At 37.1% G+C, this 22,958-nt stretch overlaps 11 protein-coding genes and 2 non-coding genes across 13 annotated transcripts; 6 read left to right on the top strand and 7 right to left on the bottom strand.

The window, feature by feature from the left end:
- The first annotated feature begins 611 nt into the window (after positions 1-611).
- On the top strand, positions 612-682 carry Smki_13.trna3G. Its single transcript has one exon. It is a non-coding gene; the product is annotated as a tRNA-Gly (tRNA).
- Positions 683-989: 307 nt separating this feature from the next.
- On the bottom strand, positions 990-2,879 carry PRP39 (Prp39p; the record flags this gene model as incomplete). Its single annotated transcript, XM_056224662.1, has 1 exon — positions 990-2,879. The coding sequence occupies one exon, from the start codon at positions 2,877-2,879 to the stop codon at positions 990-992; it is 1,890 nt and encodes a 629-aa protein (XP_056078559.1).
- A 401-nt stretch (positions 2,880-3,280) lies between these two features.
- Positions 3,281-4,345, top strand: PRM6 (pheromone-regulated K(+) transporter PRM6; the record flags this gene model as incomplete). Its single annotated transcript, XM_056224661.1, has 1 exon — positions 3,281-4,345. The coding sequence occupies one exon, from the start codon at positions 3,281-3,283 to the stop codon at positions 4,343-4,345; it is 1,065 nt and encodes a 354-aa protein (XP_056078558.1).
- Positions 4,346-4,742: 397 nt separating this feature from the next.
- GSF2 (Gsf2p) lies at positions 4,743-5,960 on the bottom strand (the record flags this gene model as incomplete). Its single annotated transcript, XM_056224660.1, has 1 exon — positions 4,743-5,960. The coding sequence occupies one exon, from the start codon at positions 5,958-5,960 to the stop codon at positions 4,743-4,745; it is 1,218 nt and encodes a 405-aa protein (XP_056078557.1).
- Positions 5,961-6,228: 268 nt separating this feature from the next.
- Positions 6,229-10,206, top strand: RSE1 (U2 snRNP complex subunit RSE1; the record flags this gene model as incomplete). Its single annotated transcript, XM_056224659.1, has 1 exon — positions 6,229-10,206. One exon carries the CDS (start codon positions 6,229-6,231, stop codon positions 10,204-10,206), a length of 3,978 nt encoding a protein of 1,325 aa, XP_056078556.1.
- A 150-nt stretch (positions 10,207-10,356) lies between these two features.
- AIM32 (Aim32p) lies at positions 10,357-11,301 on the bottom strand (the record flags this gene model as incomplete). Its single annotated transcript, XM_056224658.1, has 1 exon — positions 10,357-11,301. One exon carries the CDS (start codon positions 11,299-11,301, stop codon positions 10,357-10,359), a length of 945 nt encoding a protein of 314 aa, XP_056078555.1.
- Positions 11,302-11,522: 221 nt separating this feature from the next.
- GAL80 (transcription regulator GAL80) lies at positions 11,523-12,830 on the bottom strand (the record flags this gene model as incomplete). Its single annotated transcript, XM_056224657.1, has 1 exon — positions 11,523-12,830. The coding sequence occupies one exon, from the start codon at positions 12,828-12,830 to the stop codon at positions 11,523-11,525; it is 1,308 nt and encodes a 435-aa protein (XP_056078554.1).
- Positions 12,831-13,114: 284 nt separating this feature from the next.
- SUR7 (Sur7p) lies at positions 13,115-14,023 on the bottom strand (the record flags this gene model as incomplete). The annotated part of the gene is made up of 1 exon (XM_056224656.1): positions 13,115-14,023. One exon carries the CDS (start codon positions 14,021-14,023, stop codon positions 13,115-13,117), a length of 909 nt encoding a protein of 302 aa, XP_056078553.1.
- A 643-nt stretch (positions 14,024-14,666) lies between these two features.
- On the top strand, positions 14,667-15,257 carry SMKI13G0800 (uncharacterized protein; the record flags this gene model as incomplete). The annotated part of the gene is made up of 1 exon (XM_056224655.1): positions 14,667-15,257. The coding sequence occupies one exon, from the start codon at positions 14,667-14,669 to the stop codon at positions 15,255-15,257; it is 591 nt and encodes a 196-aa protein (XP_056078552.1).
- A 244-nt stretch (positions 15,258-15,501) lies between these two features.
- Smki_13.trna2Y lies at positions 15,502-15,590 on the bottom strand. Its single transcript is given in 2 exon segments — positions 15,502-15,537; positions 15,552-15,590. It is a non-coding gene; the product is annotated as a tRNA-Tyr (tRNA).
- Positions 15,591-17,737: 2,147 nt separating this feature from the next.
- On the top strand, positions 17,738-19,513 carry CYB2 (L-lactate dehydrogenase (cytochrome); the record flags this gene model as incomplete). Its single annotated transcript, XM_056224654.1, has 1 exon — positions 17,738-19,513. One exon carries the CDS (start codon positions 17,738-17,740, stop codon positions 19,511-19,513), a length of 1,776 nt encoding a protein of 591 aa, XP_056078551.1.
- A 226-nt stretch (positions 19,514-19,739) lies between these two features.
- SPC2 (signal peptidase complex subunit SPC2) lies at positions 19,740-20,276 on the bottom strand (the record flags this gene model as incomplete). Its single annotated transcript, XM_056224653.1, has 1 exon — positions 19,740-20,276. One exon carries the CDS (start codon positions 20,274-20,276, stop codon positions 19,740-19,742), a length of 537 nt encoding a protein of 178 aa, XP_056078550.1.
- A 629-nt stretch (positions 20,277-20,905) lies between these two features.
- Positions 20,906-22,892, top strand: IMD4 (IMP dehydrogenase IMD4; the record flags this gene model as incomplete). Its single annotated transcript, XM_056224651.1, has 2 exons — positions 20,906-21,365; positions 21,778-22,892. 2 exons carry the CDS (start codon positions 20,906-20,908, stop codon positions 22,890-22,892), a joined length of 1,575 nt encoding a protein of 524 aa, XP_056078549.1.
- Between the last annotated feature and the right edge of the window lie 66 nt (positions 22,893-22,958).

Genomic DNA, 22,958 nt, shown 5'->3' with positions numbered 1-22,958 from the left:
ACTTCAATTTATACGAAGACGTATAGTTGCAATAACTTAATCCAATTTATACGAATAGGTGTATAGTAGTAATCACTTATTCCAACAGAATAGGTGTATAGTATTAATCACTTATTCCAACAGAATAGGTGTATAGTAGTAATCACTTATTCCAACAGAATAGGTGTATAGTAGTAATCCCCTATCCCAACAATTCATATGTTTTATATTGTCATACTGAGGTATTAAATTCTAAGACTAATCGTTTATGTTGTATCTTAAGATGAGATACGTCAGTATGACAATACATCATTCTAAACGTTCATAAAACACATATGAAACAATCTTATAACGAAACGAACAGATTGAACAACATAAGGTAAAACTCTGCTTTTCCGAGCTGAACTAATCAAATGTATAAATACCTGAACAATTAGTTAGATCCGAGATTCCGCGCTTCCACTATTTAGTATAAACCATATCTTATATAATATATAGGATAAGTAACATCCCGTGAATTAAGTTGATAAGTCGTTTTGACAATAAGTTACTTGCCTAAGATAGTATATTAGGATTGTCAAGACATCCCGGTATTACTCGAGCCCGTAATACAACAAGTTCATAATTGAAAAGCGCAAGTGGTTTAGTGGTAAAATCCAACGTTGCCATCGTTGGGCCCCCGGTTCGATTCCGGGCTTGCGCACTTTTTTTCTTAACCAATACATTTATTTAATGTTTAGATAACGTTAGAGGTATTTGAGTTTTTGTGAAGATTAATAATAATAAAAATCGATGGCAATGGAGCTCAACATATAAACAATATTCACTAGGCTGAACAAGATTTGTTGACCTCCTCAAGAAAAAAACAGCAAAAAAAGAATTCATTTCAGTGGTTTGGTTGACACATGGATGCCTGCTGCATAAACAGACTTATATAGACTTAAATACTCATATGTAACTATTAAAAATATGTAACTATTTAAAAAGTCCCCAGACAGTTGCCATTCATGTCATTTACTTTTAGAGAGAAATTCTCCAGTGTATAAATCATTTATCTTTACCTGATTAATTTTCTCCAAGTTCCTAAAATTTGGCAAATTTAAAGGTCTTTGAACCAAATTTCCTGAATTGCTCTCAATTATACTATTCGATATTTGCGGTCTTTCCGCCATTATTCCGATGTGACCAGCCTCTTTCCATTCCGTGCTTTTATACCTTTCTGAATTTGCTTTGATATCCACAATTGGGTCATATTTTGGATTCGAAATTTTCATCTCAGGATATAAAATAGGGTCAAAAGCATTCAAATCTGTCGTGGAAGATTCATACATGACGATATTTGAATGCGTCAAATAGAAAGTTCTGTAGTCTGTTAAAATATCATTCATTACTGTAGTTGGCAGATATATTTCTACGCCAAGTTGTCTAATAAATTTATTCAGCTTGGTGAAGTTCACATTACTCTTTTCAAATTTGTAGTAAGTTAACCAAAACGGCACAGAATCTTTAATGAGAGAGTTTTTTTGGTAAAAATTAAAATACTTCCTTGTTTGCATATTATTTTTGAGTACAAGCCATGTAGTTTTTATTAGTTCCACCACTACTATACTTAAGTTTTTATCGTTTATCAAAGTCTGTAAATATACCTCGGTGTCAATTTGATTATTCATATAATTGGTGATTGATGCCTCTAGAATTTTAGTGAAGGAAGTTTGTTTCTCTAAAATTTCCTTAGGCGGTTGATCTAGGGAATTTTTGAAAGAATGTCTTTTCCACATACTTATATACTCCGTCATAAGTGAAACATCGTTGGGCCAGATCTTCAAAAAACGCGACACTGTTTCATTAAAAATCTTATTGAATAGGATATTATTTGATTTGTATTTTTTTTTCAAAAACTTGAGAAAGTCATATCTTAAAGTTTTGAAATCTAGTGGTAAAAAAGTGCTGGCTCTTTGATAAGTGTCCACTATTACTTCGTCAGGTACATCTTCCTTTGTCAACCAGTTAATGTACATTATCCATACTTTTTCATGATAAAGACAAGGAATTAAACATCTGTCAAAAACTGACATAATGAATTCCTTATCTAGGGATTTCGAAGAGTCAATTACAAATTTCAGATATTTTGACCAATTTTCCAAATCACCATTTAAAACTTCGCCCAGGTTAAAGAACGGCTGTTTGATCTTTGATTCAAACTGCCAAATCTCATTCACAATTGTTTGTGTCCTTTTCAAGACTATATCAATATTTCTAGTTGTTTCCAGGTTCTTTTCATTTAGAAACTTCTTGTAAGCTGTAAAAAATCTTGCATACTGATGAAGAGGAATTTCAATGATATATTCGTATATTTTTTGGACGTCATCCCAATTCTCTTGTCCAACTTCAAACTCTATAAACTTATCCCAAAACGGATGTGACAAAAACTGCTTACCAATAAGGCCTTTGGCGATTTGAAAGTTTTTTCTAATAAAGTCCTTTTCATTCGGGTTATTAACGCACAGCACATTTAAATAGTCACACCATAACTCCAGAGAAGTTGGGAACCATTTCACTGAAGTGGCGAGAACAGCAATCGATTTTTTGAGACCAAACAACTGGTACTCAATAGTGGTGAATCTCTTCCAAAATCCAAATAATAGAGGGTACTTGCGCAATATTTGCCACAGAATAGTCTCCAAAGCCAATTTAATTGAATCGTTAGGATCACCATATTTCACTACTGTTTGCTCTATAGTATCCACCATTTGGGTCAACGAGTGAATATTGGACCAGTCCAAATCACGATAGGCCTGTACCAGTGCTTCATTATCTTGAAGAAACAGGGTGTCTAGACCTCGAAGGGCATCACGCCTAGGCTCAATTTCTTCTATTGTAAAGTGTGTTTCATCTGACATAACTAAAAAGAAGAATTGTCTAGTACCAAATAGCAGTGACGGCTCAAAAAGTTTTAATGAACAAAGAAATGGCTGTGAAAGACCCGTCTCTACTTTAAAATTCACTTATGCGGTACTGTTCAAGTTTGAAACTCATGCTCAAGATTGTATTGGAACTGTTTCAAGATGAGCGGCGGCGACGTAAAATATTAAAAAAAGGTAACATGAAAAACAGCAGTTTATTGTAATGAAAAATGAAGATCTGAAACAATGGTAAAATACAGCCGTATATAAATAAAAACTATGGTCATACCTGTAGGATGAAAAATTAACAATGAATAGACTGGAAAGTCAATGTTAGCCTATTCGAATCATACAGAACCAAGAGGGAGAAAAGAAAATGGAAATAGAATACTAAAAGAATGGAATTAATCTCACAAAAATTAAAATTTCAGGATATTGATATGGACCTCATTCCGACAGCAAAGTGGTCAACAAAAATACAGTATATTTTATATACCTGGTGTCAATCAGTACTACATGTGGCCATGTTTTCTTCTGATATATATACATGTGTTAAATTGCTGGCATTTAATACATGGTCAAATAACATCATTCAACCTTTTTTGGCGTTTCGTATTTCTAAATGGTTGTTTAGCGGTTGCATATTGTGCTCTTCGTTGATATTAATTGTGGAACTGATAATTGGATTGAAAGTTTTTAAGAAGAAAGAGATTACACCGAACTATATGAATGGCGTTAGCAGATTAATGAATTGTCTATTCAATTTTAGAAAGTATCAAATTTTTGAGTTGATAGTATTGAAAGATGAGAAAAAATTTGGAAAATGGTTATTTTTTTCATATTTCGAAATCAGTGGATGTTTGAAGCTATTACTTGGTGACTCTCCAAGACAAATAATAAACGGATTAACTTTATGGTCAGTGCTACTAACAGTTTCAAATGAGACCAGTAGTAAAGCTAACAGTACACAAAACCTGGGTAATTTGGACAATCTGAATGGAATAATAAACAAGATAAAACATATTGCTAAAACAAATTATGAAGAAAGTGTGATTTTGTCTTTCATGCTGTTTTCTTTTATCATATGGGTAATTCTAATAAGCAAGCTAATCTTAAGTATAGTAATATTCATTGTATTTATACATCCGAGATTCTTATCGAATGAAAAGAAGGTGAAAGGGTATGAATTGAGATTAAGAAAGTATGTCTCTAAAGTTATCGATGACAACTTAAGTAAGACGGTCTGTGAATTGGGGATATTGAGAGATGAAGAAGAAGAAACAATCATATATGATGACAATGAAATGAAAAAAAGCCTTGACTATGACAATTTAAGTTGTAGTGATCAAGGTACGATACCAAGTTATTACTGCTACTCTGATGGAGAAGCGTTCGAAAGGGTATATACACCTATAAAGGCATACTTCCCCCAGAAATACAAGTATAAATGTATGCGAATGTAAATGAGGCTTCTCTTGCCTTTCTTAACCTCAAAAAAAATGCATTAAGAGTATATTAAGTTTCATTTATTGTATATATTGTATGAAATATTTATAATGATAATGATAATAACAAAAAGCCAATAATGGCTGATAAACAATAAAACAAAAAAAACGCACTACTAGAACAGTTAAGTTGTAAGGAAATGAATAAAAGGAGTAAAATTTCATAAAAGAATAACAACGAAGATAAACAGGATAGTACAATAATACCAGGAATAAAAAAAGGGCTCTCTAGTAGAAGTGGTAAAAGTAGTAGTAGTAGTAGTAGTAGTAGTAGTAGTAGTAGTAGTGGTGGTGGTGGTGGTTAACCGCTGGGGATTGTTAAAAAAGTCCAGATGAAGGCGACCTGTTTCTGAAGTTATTTAGATTTTTTCACATCAATCTTTTCGATATCAGAGGCGGCATCATTGTTAGATGCTTTCTCTTTTTCGTCGGCGATTTCTCTTCTGAGCTTCACTAGTGTGGCCAATTTTTCATCAGGTTCATATATACCGAACCTTCTAAACCTCCGAATTTCAGCATTCATTTTACCAATATCACCGTCATATTCTTCCAAGATCTTCTTTAAGTTGTTTTCCAGCTCCACAAAATATTCTTCACTTAGAATAAACTTACGTTCAGTTTTAATGGCCGTGAAGGTGGAAGCAGTGAACCTGTCTTCCAGAGGGGTTTGAAAACCCTCGCCAGCCACCAATTGAATACCTGGAGCTGCTGCTTTCCTGATTGCACCTGCTCTGTACGCAGCAACTGCACCGCCCATTTTATCGATGACATAGTTATAATAGTTAGTTTGGTAATCATCATAGGTAGCTCTCTTAGCGCCAATCCAACCTAGAGAGCGCAAACGTGTTTTCAAGTCAGTAGCACTACTATTGCCTGCAGAGTTTTTAGCATTATTACTCTTAGCAGAGGGAGAAGTTAAATCTCTCAGGGTCCATAACTTGTAAGGGTTAAAGCTGATGGGGTTAGCAATACCCAGTTTGAGAAATAAAGTAATCACCGCCACTTTTAAAATGTGCATGACAAAGAAAAGCCATTGAGCCACAAGGCTAGAATAGTTTGCCTGAATTTCTTGTTCCAGCTTAGCAGCAATTTCAGGTAAGTCCATGTGTTTGGCCACGGGAATCAATAATCGAGACAATTGATTAGTCAAACAAATACCCGGTGTTGGGGAAATGGCGTCGGGCAAATCAGTGTACAACCAAGCCAGCATGATGGTAGCGTACACCCATATGTTTTTCTTGGAGAGTTTCCATTCTGGAACAACAAGTTGACCAGGCCACAACTGATCAATAAGTGGTTTGGAGTCGTTCAACTCCTCGAGGTTTTCTTCGTTATCAGCGTCATAATGGAACATCAAACAACCACCCTCAGACAGGTATCCCGGGTGAATGGACTTATGAAACTTTACAGGGACTTTCTCATGGAAAATAGATGGTCTCAGCACCATTAAGTCCGCCAAACCCGTTCCGGAAGGGAAAATATTCTTGATCTTATTATTAATAGTGTCTTCATTTGACATCTGGAATGCATAGTCATGCTCGACATCTGCGTTAAGTCTAATGTAAATCTCCATACTTGCAATCGCCCTCTATCAAAACAATATCCACCGATCTCTGACTCCCCTCTCTACGAAAGGAAACAATAGCACCATCAGTTTCTTTTCTCTCTCTTTTTTATAATATTTTCCACATTAAATGTGGGGAGGTGGCAAAATGGCGGTAGTACATTATCGCTATATACGTACAAGATACTTCAAGTATATTAGCAAGCTAGGACAACGATGACCATGCTGATTTGAAACGGAAGCAAAAAGAAGAGCAGGGAGTGACCACGACATGACAATGGTTGCTAAGGATAATGATCTGTACTTATACCATCTCACGTTACAAAAACAGACAAACTTTAGGCACTCCTGCATAGGGCACTTCGTGGATCTGGATGCGGGGTCCAGGCGTGAGCAGTCGCAATTGTGTATTGCTACTGAGACACACTTGGAGCTCTATGATACTTCAGAAGGGCAGATGAAGCTTGTTACTAAATTCCAAAACCTGTTTGCAACGATAACCTCGATGAAGTCGCTCGACTTGCCACATTCTGGGTCAAGGAAAAACGCTTCCAATTGGCCCACTTTTTTGGTGTTAACTTCTGACTCTGGCAATTTAAGTATTGTGCAGATCGCTATGCAAGCCGGTACGTTTAAACTAAAGACTTTGGTGAATCAACCGTTAAGTAGAACCACCCTTCGAAGAGTATCTCCCATATCGTACATGGAAATCGACCCTAATGGGCGTTGTATAGTTCTTTCATCTGTAGAACAGAATAAATTGTGTTTCCTCGTTGATTATGCCCAAAAATTGAGGATATCCTCTCCCCTGGAAATCATTAGGCCTCATATGGTAACATTAGATATGACTGTTTGTGATGTAAATTTTAATAATCCATGTTTTGTTACTTTAGAAATTGACAATACCGCTGCTCAACTATCAGTACACTTGATATTCTATGTACTTGAATTGGGCTTGAATCATATCGTCAAAAAGGCTGATTATTCAGTCAATTCATCAGCAGGCTTCATCTTAAGCTTACCAGATTTGTCGCGGTATGGTATAACAACTTCCCTCAACGACAACAACTATGATGTTGACGATGATTCCCTTTTCAATCCTTTTGTTGTCATTGGCTTCGAAAATCATATCCTTATTAAGGACATGAATGGATTTTTTAGCTTAAAAGTGGAAATACCTCAGAGAGCTGGCATAAGAAACAGTCAGAAAAACGTAACAATTATTTCAGGCATAGTACAGAAATTGAAAAATGATTTTTTTGTTCTCCTACAATCCAACCATGGTGACCTTTTCAAATTAACAGTTAGGCCCGATAATAATGATAGAAATAGACCGCTAATTCAGTTATCCTATTTTGATACAATCCAAAATTCACATCAATTACACATTTTCAAGAGTGGTTACCTGTTTGCATTATCTGAAATGAACAACAACTTTCTATTTCAGTTTGAACAACTGGGTGTAGAGAACGATCCTTCTAAGATTTTAACCTCAAAAAATCCAAATAATTCGCTGGTTTTCGAACCATCCGTCGAATTACAAAATTTGAGTATATTATCACAACAGCTAAATTTGAATCCATCAATTAGATCTCAAATTTTGAGTGATTCGCCACTTTCTATTGTCACTAAACATTTTACGAATAGCAAGATAATAACTCTAACAAACGCTGTGAATTACTCTAATTTGATATCTACTAGTTTGCCACCAAACGCAACTAAATTATGGTTAATACCTGATCCTGCAGCAACAGGTGACAACAATACTCTTCTATTCATAACTTTCCCCAAGAAAACAATGATATTACAGATTGACAATGAATCCATGGAAGAACTAACACCTGACGAAGCAACAAGTTCAACTTTCAAGCTATCTCAAGATACTACAATCCATACATGCCTAATGGGTTCACATTCTATTATTCAAGTATGCACTGCGGAATTGAGGCATATTGTACCAAGTGGTAAATCCAAGTATTCTAATAAGTTGACTTGGGTACCCCCAGCAGGTATTCGTATTGTGTGTGCAACATCCTCGAAGACACAGCTGATCATAGCATTATCAAATTACGAATTGGTCTATTTTAAGATAGATTCATCCACAGATTCATTAATTGAACTGACAACTCACCCAGAATTGGATACAATGCCGTCTAGACTTTCCATTGTACAAGATACACAGCATGCTGATTTATTAGCCATAGCTGATAACGAAGGTATAATTAAAATAATGTCTCTTAGAGACCAAAAGGAGGATTTTTTATCTGTAATAAGTCTACAACTTGTCAATGAAAAAATTTCTGACATGATCATGATTAGAGATTCTTGGATAGGAATGCTTAATCTGCATGTTGGTTTAGAAAATGGTGTGTACATGAGATTCCATATACAAGACGTTGATGGAACTTTTAATGACATTAAAAAACGATTTCTTGGCTTGAAACCTGTTTCCCTGTCATATTTACAGAATATATCTACGTCATTGAAAGAAGAAGAAGACGATGACGATGATGAAGAAGAGGAAGAAGAAAAAGAAGAAGAAGAAGATAATAATAAAACCAACTTGATTTCATGTGTTTTTTGTCATTCTTCTTCTACATGGGTAAGCTACACCTGGAATAACATATGGAACATACGACTGTTAAAAGATCAAAGTATGTTGAGTTGTTCCAAATTCGTTAACGCAGATGTAGAGGTGAACGGTATCTGTTCAATAACGAAATCAGGGCGTTTGGATATCGGTAAAGTTTTTAATTTTCCAACTTTGGACAACTGGTTTCACGTCGATGAATCAAGTGTTGAAAAGCAAGAGAATGGAATAGAAAATGAAATCAACGAAGAGGAAAAAAAAGAAGATAATGATGATGATGATAATGAAGAAGAAGAAGGAAAAGAAGAATCAGAAGTAGAAGAAGGGGAAACATTGCAAGTATCTCTATTCCAACCTCGCGTTATCTTATCATTTCCGAATAAACCGAAACATTTTCTGTTCATTGACAACCACTCTGACATACAGCAATGCCGTCTATCATTGCGAGTTAATGGTATATGCTTGAACTACAACAAATCAAATATTTTGTTCATAATACTACACAATGTGCGCTGCATTTCTGCGGCTATAGTGGACTTCACGAGGCAGGCTAACCATCTCGTAATTTGTGCTGAAGATAAAAGACTGCTCACATACAAAGTACTAGTTAATAAAGACCAGTCATCTTTTGAGATTGAACCAATTCATCAAACCAATATCATCTCACCGATATATTCCATGTTGAAGTTTAAAAATTTTCTACTCACCGCCATCGATTCCACTATTGTCCTCTACGGCTTAGGGAAAAAGCAGCTGTTGAGAAGATCTGTAACGCAGACTCCCGTATCCATAACAAAAATTGTATCCATGGACCAGTGGAATCATGAAAGATTGGCTGTTGGCGACATACACGAATCTGTCACTCTATTTATCTGGAATCCTGCTGGAAATATTTTTATTCCAATTGTCGATGACTCCGTAAAACGCCATGTGGCAACTTTGAAATTTTTAGATGAGGCAACAATAATAGGCGCTGATAAGTTCGGAAATGTGTGGACTTTAAGGTGTCCGCTAGAATGCGAAAAAATAATATCAAATTGTAATCCTGAAGAATTATCAGATAACACTATTAAGTACCCGCTGGACCTTATAAGCTTACAGCAGAAACTGCCCAATACTTATGACTGCAAGTTTAAATTTCAACTATTGAATCACTTTTTCGTCAATGATATCATCACAGATTTCCATATCTTGGACAGCATTTCAAATTCTGATAGACCTGGCTGCATCTATATGGGTTTACAAGGCACTGTTGGCTGCTTTATTCCATTATTATCAAAGGGGAATGTTTTAATGATGAAAAAAATCGAAAGTATAATGGCTGAGGCAGATGATTCGTTTTATTTAGATTATGAGTCACGAAAGAGAAATAAGAACATGCGAAAGGAAGATGATGAAGAGGAATTAGCTAGCGTTGTGTTACACGGACTGCATGACATAGTTGACGAACCAATATGTGAGGGGTCTTATTCCGTTGTAGGCCGAGATCACCAAAACTATAGAAGCTATTATGCCCCTGTGCGCAAAGTTATTGACGGAGATCTATGTGAGAATTTTTTGAGGCTTTCCTTGATTGAACAAGAATTTTTAACCAACAATCTGAAGAATATTCAAGTAAAGGATATAATTCATAGCATAATTGAGGTTAGAACAAATTACATTTAATTAGTGTAAAAGAATGAACAAGGAGTATAAAGCAGTGATTGTAGTTTTTTAAAAAAGCATATGTTCAGGAATATATAAAGATGTATAGAAGTAAATATAAAAAATCCATAATTCATCATCGTCTTGCTTTTAATTTTTATAACAAATTTTTTAGTTCATCGATATACCACCCCTGTACATTTCATCGATAATTCTTCCGTTTTCCAAGTTCTCGCATAAGAGTTTCAAATTGTGTGGGTAGACCTTGCCAAACCATAATGAGTCGAGCTTGCTTTGGGCACTTCCTCCATCTCCTCCACCAAATAATTTATAAAAAATCACGTTGCCAGCAAAAATATGACCGCCGACATGAGAAATTATAGCTAAGTTATTCTCAGATAGCAAATTTTCGTCTTGAAATGCCTTAATTATGTCTGGCCCCATTTCTCCACACTTCTCATCTCTCTTAAAATGCCCGCAGACTAAATTCCAATCTCGAAGAAAAGTTTCACCGTGAAACCTTGTAAGATTTTTGCGATGAACGTGTTGAACGTGTGGAGCAACCTTGGCTTTACCACTCAAGTAATCTTGAAAGGATAATCTTGGTGCTTGGAAAACGCCTTCGTGTAAGAAGGAGGCAAATTCCTCAATGTTTGTTTCCTTGATTATATAAAGCTTCATGTCAGGAATAACAAAAAAGTAGAGCCATTCATTGTTCCCCTTTGGTCTTGGAATGAATTCATTTTGCAAATGCACCGCATTTATCAGAATTCCTGGAGAATCACTTAGAGAGGAGCGTAACTTTTTAATTGCATTATATGGGCGATTTAAATTTGTATCCAAATTATGATTCCATGCTACTTTCCAGGGCTGGGCAAATTTATCACCAGGAGATAAAAGTAGGACATGCTTACTGTAGTTAGGTGTTTTTTGAGGTAGCTTGAGCTGAGGATTTAACGGATCTGTAGTCGATGGGAGTTTAGCGTTTATTTTTTGGCAATAGCAGTTGGTTTGCTCATCTTGGATAGAGGAATGAAGATCAGGAAAACTGATAAGTTCGAAACTACGATGAAAACATGCCCGTTGTCGCAATCTTCTGATCGCTATACGCAACATCTGTCTTTTACAAGTGTTTATTCATTTTTTACCAAGGAACCTAGATAATCTAGTTTTATCATGTTGAATAAAAGCTTTCGTATGTGCAAAAAAAGAAAAAAGAAAACTAGCTACGCAAGTAAAGTTCAAAACTAGAAATAACAGGGTTATTTTATGTAAATATATTTATAAACTTTTCATAACATTCGTTACACTGGGAGCATGCACAGAAGAGAATGCATTTATAAAGTATAATGAGAGATATTGCTAACATTTAACGTAGAACCCATCATATTACTCTTGTAAACGCTCTCAATCAATCTGTGTAATATCAGAGCGTCCATCAAAGTGGGAAAGCCTTCAAAATCGAAGCCCTGCATAACAAACTGTGAAGGTAATTCAGGGATTTTCTTCGTATTATAATGAAAATCAGAAATAGATTGGTACAGTCGATGAATATTACCCACGACGGCATTATAATTCCGTAGGTGATATACTTCCATGATCTCCTTGCCCGCATCATATCCAGGATCTAAAGGAACTTGTTGACCGTTAGCTAGCGGGAAGTCATTTGCCCTAGTACCACTGTAATAAAGAACTAGATTTGAAATTTCCGCGAATCCGGCATCACCTTCAAGTTTTAAATCTCCCTTGGTACCATGAATGTCTATTACTAAGTTTTTAGTGAATTTCTTGGTAGGTTTGCCACCTTTGAAACTGCATGATACGGGGACATTACCGTTCAATAATGTGCCTTGGAATAAAAGGTGATCCGGGACGGTCTTGGAAATTCGCCGACCCAATCGGTTGCCACGCTCATCTATCAGTTCTTGCTCCGGTATATTATTGAAAACCATTGCATTTATTCTCGAAAAATACGAACATGTCATGTACTGTAAAATATCGATGGTATGACCAAATGTCGTGGTGACTAAATCTACACCATTTCCAATTTCATAAATATACTTTGGCGATTTAACGGGCCTTTCGTAACCATACCAACCGCCGTTCCCAGCAATTTCGATCGAATTAATTTCGCCAATGTAACCTTGGGATATTAGTTCTTTTGCCCTCAAGATATATGGTGATTTACGGCCTTGTAAAGAGATGATGGTTTGTAGCCCACGTTCAGCAGCTGCCTTATAGATGGATTCAGCTTGATCTAAAGAACATGCTAGCGCCCACTCTACAAAAAGGTACTTGAGGTTGGGGTTATTTTTTGAGAACTTCAAGAGGGGCATAAGAACCTCATAATGACTGGCCACTTGAATGGTGATCACTATCATGTCTACAGTGGCAGACGAGGCAAATGATTCTAAAGTGGGAAATGCAGTGGCATTACTTAGCTTCAAGCGCTGAATGGTGGCAATGGAAGTCTCTATCTTTGGGCTATATAAAGCGGTGATTTGGAATTGTGACGATAATTGCAATATAGCCGGATAATGTGTTTTAATTGCCCATCCTTTGGTTGCATTTAGGCCGACGAACCCGACTCTTATGGGAGCAGCATTAGGTACGGTGGAGACGGAAGATCTCTTGTTGTAGTCCATGACGGCAGGGAATGGCACGGTAAAGACCAGCTATCGAGCTTGTATACGCTCGTCAGCAAGGATCAGCAGTGACATGTGGTATATATTTTTATGTACAAAAAAAAAGTGATGTAGTTCTGAATATTATGGATGTAGCAAGCGTTTTGAGGTCGTTCGGGCGAGAGTGCCCCGGTGCTAAGGAAATTGTAGGATATTATTATTAATATTAGGAGTTAACTATTATGTTGCAGGGGAGAGAAGGAGAGGGTATAAGTATATATTACAAAAGGCGGGCTTTGTCCCTACTAGACAGAAACATCGTCCGGGCGCTCGTGCGATTTTCTTATGGTAAAGAAGTTGATACCTTTAGGTTGATTTTCCGCAGCGGTAGTAGCAGTGACCGCATTAGTATGGGAAGAAGGCCCCACTACGCTTGCGCTTTGTTGCATGTCTTCGGGAGTAGTACCAGCCAAAATTGGGTCGGTGGCTTGCTCCTTTTCTCTATGGAAGGGGTTCCATTTGGAGGAAGTCCTATATCTTGAATTGTCCATGGGGTAAGTAGAGGCCAGTCTAGCTCTAACAGACCAGAAAACCAACAAGGTAAATTCCACAATACTCAAAAAGACACTTGCCCAAGCCATACCCATCATAGAAGCACCCAATTGCGCACTACGATCATCGTCATGGAAAGCGTTTTTCGCCATAGCAGAGGCGGCCGTCTGCAAGACAACAGCGGCCGTATTGAAGACGACTCCAAAAGACATAAGCACAAGAACCATATTCGAAAGCATCTGCGAACACCATGTTAGAATGTAGAGAATAAACGACACTCCCACAAAGGCCAATGCAATCCAAAAGAAACAGAATGAAAATCTCGTCAGATAGTAAAACGCGTCTCTTTTAGAAATAAACTGATGGGGGACATTGATGTGTGTATTGAAGTTGTCCACTGGTGAAATCGGGTAGGCAGGTGCCAAATCACTTGTGCAGGTATCCGAGCCGTCTTTATCCTGTAGACAGGCGCCCCAGAATGTCCATCGAGTTTCGTCCCCAGCATTGGGTATACCTGTCGTATTGCCTTGCACCCAATAGAATCTGTTTACGGGGTAATGGTCTGTGGCACCAGATATAATCATCAAAATCAACAGCAATGTGTTACCTGCTAAAAACAGCAATACTAGCAAACGCAGCGTTATATTCCAGACCTTAACCATACTATTGTGTGAATGCGTGTTACTGTACTTAGCCTGTGTGATGTCTACGGATACAAGCAAGAATAGCAACAGATCTTCTTGCGTGCGTGTTGCTCGTTTGTCTGCTGTTTAAGTATCAAGGAGATGTTGAAAAATGTATCGGGGGCCTCGAAGCGGCACATGCTTCTATTTACATTTTTCCCGAACGGGACGTTCAAGGCCTATCTTGGGCCTTTTTTTGCACTGCATGGCAGTATAGGGCGAGGGAAATGGCTTAATGCTCGAGGCTTGACCATTTTTTTTCATCTAACTGTGGTATAATCCAACATCTTGCTGTTTTGTGTGTCTTGACAGTTTCATCAAAGCCATATATATTTACCTAGTCCAGTGATTGCCCCTGTCCGTTGTCATGGCACCAGACAGGGTAACACAATATCATATTTTAATATCATTATACACGTGTCTTATAAGGGTAACATTTTATTCTCAATTATTTTTTCCCTTACCACTCAGCAGACTTTGATTTATTTTTTTTTTTTTATTTTTTTCGTTTTGCCAATATTAGAGTAACAATACAATAGGATTGCGACAGAAACAATTAAGGGCTTTTTTTCTAGTCTGGCTGCTTTCATTCATTAGGTTAAGACTTTAGTGTATGCGTGAAATGCTCTCATACTATGAACACAATAGTGCGTTCCAAACTAACAATTGCAACTCTGGTGGCAATGCCGGCGCCACATATAACAGCGACGCCAATAATGATAAAATCGTAAATAAAAGAAATAATGATCATTTTGAGTTTGACACGCATAGTTTGTACCAAAGGACGAAGAGAACAAAGCGAGATCCTGCAAGCACAAAATTTCCGGCCAGTTCTGGGGCTGCCAATACTAACAATAGTAGCAACAGTAGTAATATCACTTGTTCTTCTACTACTACCACAGCTACCACAGCTACTACTATTACTACCATTAATAATATTCAATATCAGAGAAATATCGGGATACCTCCCCTGAAATCGGTGGGTATGCAACACGGCACGAACGGTGGTTTTATGAACGAATCCGAGTTGTACTCGGAAACCGAAGAGTATATGATTCATGGCTACTTCGGCAACAGTAATCACGAAATAACAAACACGCGCCTCAATGGTAATACCAGTATCATACAGCACCAGTATCATACCCTGCCTTCTCAAAATATAATTGCATCACAACTACCCAATGCCGCCAACGATTACATGGATATAGACTAATAAACAACAAAAAAAAACAACTGCAAAGAACGAAAAAGAAAAAGCAAATGGAAACAAGAAGAGGAAAAAAAAAGAAATCAATCTACTTAAAATAATATAATGTATTACATATTTATCACGACTGTTTACGTATCTCTACTGAATTTATCTTTAAAGGCTAAGTGCTCACTATGGCTATCATACCTCTTTCTTTTAAAAAACACCTCACTTTTGCCTGTTTGAGAGTTAAAAAAATGACAAAAAATCCCTCGGGGGCGAGTCGAACGCCCGATCTCAAGATTTCGTGGTAATAAATTACAGTCTTGCGCCTTAAACCAACTTGGCTACCGAGGGTGACTACGTTAGCATCGAATTATGATGCTCAAATAATACCAGGGGTCTTGACAGTCCTAATACGAACGATCTTTGGGGATAACCCTGTTGCCAAAACGGATTATCCTATATACTTGTTGATAATTAGTAGTTTAGTAAGTTGTAATAATTAAGAATAGTCGTTCCTTCTTAATCTATATAAGAGAGGTATATAAAACACACGCTGATTGGTTGTATTAAACCAAAAGGTTCAGACATAAATCAGAGTGTTGATGATAAGAATTTAGTGTTAACTCATCTTCTTATATACTAAGTTCTGGACAATTAATAGATCTTTATCTTATTAGTGCAGGAAATTCTATAATTAGAATTTCCCTACTCCATTTAAATTGGTATCACCATAAGAATGTTAGTATTAATTTACTCAACATCATTAGTATCATGTTAAAGAATGTTCGTCATCAACTACAACAATTTATATGAATAAATGTATAGTGGTAATCACTTATTCCAACAATACTATACAATATATACAGTACACTAAATGCTGGAAGCGCAGGGATCTTGAATGTAAACTAATTGCTCAGGTATTTGTACGTTTTGGTAGCTCAGCCAAGGGAGGCATAGTTTTACCTTATGTTGCTCAATCTGTTCGTCTCGTTATAAGGTTGTCTCATATGTGCTCTGCTCCATGAACGTTTGGGAAGACGCATTGCTATACTGAGGTACCTCATTCTGCGGTACAACAGAGAGTTTGTCATAGTTGAAACTACATCGCATACGTTAGCAATTACTTAAAAAGATAAGCGCTGACCGCACCTAAAACGAACGAAGACACACTACCCAAAACAGTAATAACAACAAACTACCGTCTATTAACTAGTATCCATATTATTAGTATTTTTGCATAAGGTAACTTCTGTCTCTCTTCTTCTGTGCACTGCTCGAAAAAAAATCAACTACTAGTATATTATCGTATGAAAAGCTGTCATCGAAGTTAGAGGAAGCTGACACGCAAGGATCGATGATGTAATAGGATTAACGTATAAGACATGATATTTAATAATAAAATCAATATTATATATGATTATCGATTTCCCTATTTTGGGTTCCTATCTCCTCGAGAAAAATCTTCTAGTATTTTCTGTGAATCTAATAATATCAATTTCGTCGAAAAGAGAATTTCAACAAATATCTCAAACCCACCTTTTTCTAAGTTTTATATACCTCCCTAATATATTATACGAGGATTTGATTTTATTTGTAACTATTAACACAGTTTAACCACTAATTTACCGACATATACCTTCATGCAACTCATTATGGGATATTGAGGAATTTTTAGATACTTATTGGGTCCGTCGTCGATAAAAAATATATTGCGAGGTATTCAGATTTTACTCGAGATACTTCTCGGGAATAAGGGAATACACGAAAGGAAGCTCCATTTTTACGTAATAATGTATATATTTCTGTTTTAGTTTTATACGTCGTCATTCATTCTCCCAATCGCATTATAAATCCTTGCGTTTCACATCATTCATGCCATCTTCTTATCCTATATCGTAATATACTTCTAATATAAATTCTGGTCAATGCACGATTGCTGAACCTTATTCCAACGCAAAGTTACGATACTAGTCAAAACGCAATACCCACATGCCATTCTCCCTGTTGCATCTTCTTTTTTCTCGGAAGTGATTTCTTCTTCCTGTACAACACGAGGTGTTTTACGCATACATCGGAAGGATCACCCCCCACTCAAATCGTTACCAAAATGTAGCATTCTGCTATTTTTTCTTACAAGAACTCCATTCTCTAATAGAGACCCTGGCTTTCCTGTCCTTTTACAGCACTTGTTACTCCATTAATCCTTGGAGACCTACCCCCACGCTTTTTATGCAAGGCGCTAGCATAAACTACCGATATCTCCCTAACCCCCGTCTCTTTCTGCTCAAGAGAACTACGGGCCGACCAATAATAATGTCATACAAGAACCGCCAAGAATCAACTACCGTGCAGCTATTCTCCAGTACCTGAGTTGGAGTAAGAAAATATATAAGTATAAGTATAAGTATGTAAAACATCTAAAGTTCTAACATCTTATCCAGTCCTTGTATCTTATGAATACCGTTTCCGAATCGGAAAAAAGCAAACAAAAGTAGCTTATGTTAAAATACAAACACCTACTGAAAATTTCAAGAGCCTGTGAGGCAAGTGTCTTTAGGTCCTCTAAGTTTAGGTCGGATGCAATCCGCCGTTACGGTTCTACCGTGTCAAAATCCAAGTCGTTCGAACAAGACTCGAGAGAACGCACAAAGTCATGGACAGCTTTGAGCATTGGCGCAATCTTGGCTGCTGCTAGCTCAATGGCGTATCTAAACTGGTGTAATGGCGAAATAGGGAATGAACCGAAACTGGACATGAACAAGCAAAAAATTTCGCCCGCAGAAGTTGCCAAACATAACAAGCCCGATGATTGTTGGGTCGTAATCAATGGTTACGTGTATGATCTAACACGATTCCTGCCAAATCATCCAGGTGGTCAGGATGTTATCAAATTTAATGCTGGGAAAGATGTCACGGCTATTTTTGAGCCATTACATGCTCCTAATGTAATCGATAAGTATATTGCACCTGAAAAGAAACTTGGTCCTTTACAAGGGTCAATGCCACCAGAACTAGTTTGTCCACCCTATGCTCCCGGTGAAACCAAGGAAGACATTGCTAGGAAAGAACAACTAAAATCGCTGTTGCCTCCTCTAGACAATATCATCAATCTTTACGACTTTGAATACTTGGCCTCACAAACTTTGACTAAACAGGCATGGGCATACTATTCCTCGGGTGCCAATGATGAAGTCACCCATCGAGAAAATCATAACGCATATCACAGGATCTTTTTCAAACCAAAGATCCTGGTAGATGTAAGTAAAGTGGATATTTCGACCGACATGTTGGGCTCCCATGTGGATGTTCCCTTCTATGTGTCTGCCACAGCGTTGTGTAAACTAGGGAATCCGCTAGAAGGTGAGAAAGATGTTGCTAGAGGCTGTGGCCAAGGTATAACGAAAGTCCCACAAATGATATCTACTTTGGCTTCATGCTCTCCTGAGGAAATTATCGAAGCAGCACCATCTGATAAACAGATTCAATGGTACCAACTATATGTTAACTCTGATAGAAAGATCACGGACGATTTGGTTAAGAATGTAGAAAAATTGGGCGTAAAGGCGTTGTTTGTCACTGTGGATGCACCAAGTTTAGGTCAAAGGGAGAAAGATATGAAGTTGAAATTTTCTAATTCAAAGGCTGGTCCAAAGGCAATGAAGAAAACAGACGTAGAAGAATCACAAGGTGCTTCAAGAGCATTATCAAAGTTTATTGACCCCTCTTTGACTTGGAAGGACATTGAAGAGTTGAAGTCCAAGACAAAGCTACCTATTGTCATCAAAGGTGTTCAGCGCACTGAAGACGTTATTAAGGCAGCAGAAATTGGTGTGAGTGGTGTGGTCCTATCCAACCATGGAGGTAGACAGTTAGATTTTTCAAGGGCTCCCATTGAAGTCTTAGCTGAAACCATGCCAATTTTGGAAAAACGTAACTTGAAGGATAAATTGGAAGTTTACGTGGACGGTGGTGTTCGTCGTGGTACAGATATCTTGAAAGCGTTATGTCTAGGTGCTAAAGGTGTTGGTTTGGGTAGACCATTCTTGTATGCCAATTCATGTTATGGTCGCGATGGTGTCGAAAAAGCCATTCAAATTTTGAGAGATGAAGTCGAGATGTCTATGAGACTATTGGGTGTAAATAGCATTGCGGAATTGAAGCCGGATCTATTAGATTTATCCACATTAAAAGCGAGATCAGTGGCAGTGCCAAATGACGTCCTTTATAATGAGGTTTATGAAGGTCCTACTTTAACTGATTTTCAGGACGCATAATTACAGTCAAGCTTTGGAGCTAATTAGGATGCTTTCTCATGCTTGCGAATAACAATACCATTCTTTCAGGTTGTCCCAAGAATTTTAAAGGGATAAAAGTAAACTCTTATTTATTCATATTTATATTATTGAGCATTCGTATAACTTTATTTATCATCACGAAGAAAAAAATAACAAAATTCAAGCATTTTAAATCAGTTGCAAATTGTGTTTCAGATAAACTATTTTATTCATTTTTCTTGGTAATAAGAACATCATGTTGTTCGGAAAACCATTTGAAGAGTCCTTCATTTTGTAAATAGCCACTTTCATTAAAAACTTTATTCACCTTCAATTGAGCCTTCAACTCCTTTTTGGTGTTGCTTCCCTTCTTCTTTTGAATAAGTTCAACCAGATACAAAGGTTCATTGTTTTCAAATTTAGTCTTTACATAGATCTCATCCTTTGTATCTCTTTTCTTCCCCACATAAACAGTCCCCTTTTCAATAAAACGAGAGAAGTACCAGAACATTAACGATAAAACGAAATACGCGCCCACTAGAAACTTTTGATACACAACAATCTCGGCTCTTTCAAATTTTTTGTCCAGGAAGAAACTTAGACCTGCCACGACAGCAATGGAATACCCTATGTACAGTTTAGTGTCGAGTAAACCGTAGGATCTCTCATAGTTCAATCTTGCGAAAATGGAAGGCAGGGCTTCATCTAGAGCCTGGTTAAGCTCTGGAATGGAATATACGTTAATAGGCTTAGCAGTACTCATCTTGTACAAGAGTGTTTTCTATTTTCCTCGTGATCGCTTGTTTTGGTTCCTGTATTGTTCCGTATCAACATGCACAATACTACTTTTTGTTTGTTATAAATCTGCATAATTGAAAAAATCTCTAGAGGGTTCCCGCCCCCATTGAGAGGACATTCCTAATCCTCTACGAAACTACACTAACCTTCCTACAACTACAAATTAGCAGAAAATGCTATTTACAAAACATCCGCACTTCATCAATACATACAATTGTTAAAATATCCTGGTGGCTACCAATTTATGCCTTCGACTCTACATTATGAATTACTCTTTCCCTTCAACCAGCCCTAACCTGAAAAACTCTGCCGTGGCACTTTTCGTTCCTTTTTTTTGCTCTTCGAAATACTGAAAAAAAAAAAAAATTTCACTCTGAAAAAAAAAAGTCATATAAATATCCTGCTGAGAATCCACCTTGTTGAGGGCTTGCTTAGTTCATCGCATTTTTATTTTCTGGCATTCAAAATCTTGGGCTTAAATAATTTTGTGAAAAAATGGTGGCTTTTACACTTTCTCTGGTAGTTTTTGCTGTTTGAACTCAAGGATATTGGACCAATTCCATAACTTTACAGAAACCTAATAAATATACCACGATGAGTGCTGCTCCATTGGATTACAAGAAGGCTTTAGACCATTTGAAGAGTTACAGCTCCAGAGATGGTCTTTCTGTTCAGGAATTGATGGATTCTACAACCAGAGGTGGGTTGACTTACAATGATTTCTTGATCTTACCAGGTTTGGTTGACTTTCCATCTTCTGCAGTTAGTTTGCAAACAAAATTGACCAAGAGAATCTCCCTGAACACTCCATTTGTGTCTTCTCCTATGGACACAGTCACTGAAACCGATATGGCTATCTACATGGCTTTGTTAGGTGGTATTGGTTTTATCCATCATAACTGTACTCCAAAGGAACAGGCTTCCATGGTAAAGAAAGTTAAAATGTTCGAAAACGGTTTCATCAATTCTCCAATAGTCATTTCCCCAGCCACTACTGTTGGTGAAGTTAAGGCCATGAAAAGAAAATTTGGTTTCTCTGGTTTCCCTGTTACTGGTATGTTTTTTCCTATTATATTAGAAATTTTAAGGTTATTTCCCTCATTAGAATGTGCTATTCATTTTATTTTATAAGTTACTTTCCGAGTGTGAAGAAAGTTTAACGTGATGATCAACTTCTATATCAATAACTTTCGTTCTACTGACTGTGATCAAACGATCTTGTAGAAAACTTTTACTCTGAATTAAATCGTATTCACCTCCTTTCGAAAGCTTATTATAGCTAATAAATGAATTGCACTGCGTACGAGGATCTCGGTTTATTTTCGAGAAAAATTGTGTGACTTATTTTACTAACATCGATATGCATATTTTATTATCTTTCTTCTTTTCTGCCCTGGTTCAAGATTTTATCAATCTACATAAAGGTGAGGAAACAACAAAGAAAGAATAACTGCTTTTCAATACAGAAAATGGTAAATGTCCAGGTAAGTTAGTCGGGTTGGTCACATCTCGTGACATACAATTTTTAGAGGATGATTCACTAGCCGTTTCTCAAGTTATGACTAAAAATCCAGTTACTGGTGTTAAAGGCATTACTTTGAAAGAAGGTAATGAAATCCTAAAACAAACCAAAAAGGGCAAGTTGCTAATTGTCGATGAAGATGGTAACTTAGTTTCCATGTTGTCAAGAGCAGATTTGATGAAGAATCAAAATTACCCACTAGCTTCTAAGTCCGCTACTACAAAGCAATTGTTATGTGGTGCTGCTATTGGTACTATTGAGGCTGATAAGGAGAGATTAAGACTGTTGGTTGAAGCTGGTTTAGACGTTGTTATCTTGGATTCTTCTCAAGGTAACTCTATTTTCCAATTGAACATGATCAAATGGATCAAGGAAACATTCCCGGATTTAGAAATCATTGCCGGTAACGTTGCTACTAGAGAACAAGCTGCCAATTTGATCGCTGCTGGTGCAGACGGTTTGAGAATTGGTATGGGTTCTGGTTCCATTTGTATCACTCAAGAAGTTATGGCTTGTGGTAGACCACAAGGTACCGCTGTTTACAACGTTTGTCAGTTTGCTAACCAATTTGGTGTTCCATGTATGGCTGACGGTGGTGTTCAAAACATTGGTCACATCACCAAGGCTTTGGCCCTTGGTTCCTCTACCGTCATGATGGGTGGTATGTTGGCTGGTACTACCGAGTCCCCAGGTGAATACTTCTTCAAAGATGGTAAGAGATTGAAGGTTTACCGTGGTATGGGGTCCATTGATGCTATGCAAAAGACCGGTAACAAGGGCAATGCCTCTACCTCTCGTTACTTTTCTGAATCTGACAGTGTCTTGGTTGCGCAAGGTGTTTCTGGTGCTGTTATTGATAAAGGTTCTATCAGGAAGTTCATTCCATACTTGTACAATGGTTTGCAACATTCTTGTCAAGATATTGGCTACACATCAATGGATTTGTTGAAGGAAAATGTCCAAAAGGGAGAAGTCAGATTTGAATTCAGGACCGCTTCTGCTCAATTAGAAGGTGGTGTCCATAATCTGCACTCTTATGAAAAGCGTCTACACAACTGAGTGAACTTTCAAAAAAAATGAAAAGTTTACTATTGCATATATTTAAATACTTTTGTAGACGTCAAT

The sequence above is a fragment of the Saccharomyces mikatae genome (genome assembly GCF_947241705.1).
Source record: "Saccharomyces mikatae IFO 1815 strain IFO1815 genome assembly, chromosome: 13".
Lineage (NCBI taxonomy): Eukaryota > Fungi > Ascomycota > Saccharomycetes > Saccharomycetales > Saccharomycetaceae > Saccharomyces > Saccharomyces mikatae.
Note: the sequence above shows the minus strand (reverse complement) of the source record. Positions and strands in the feature narration are given on the sequence as shown.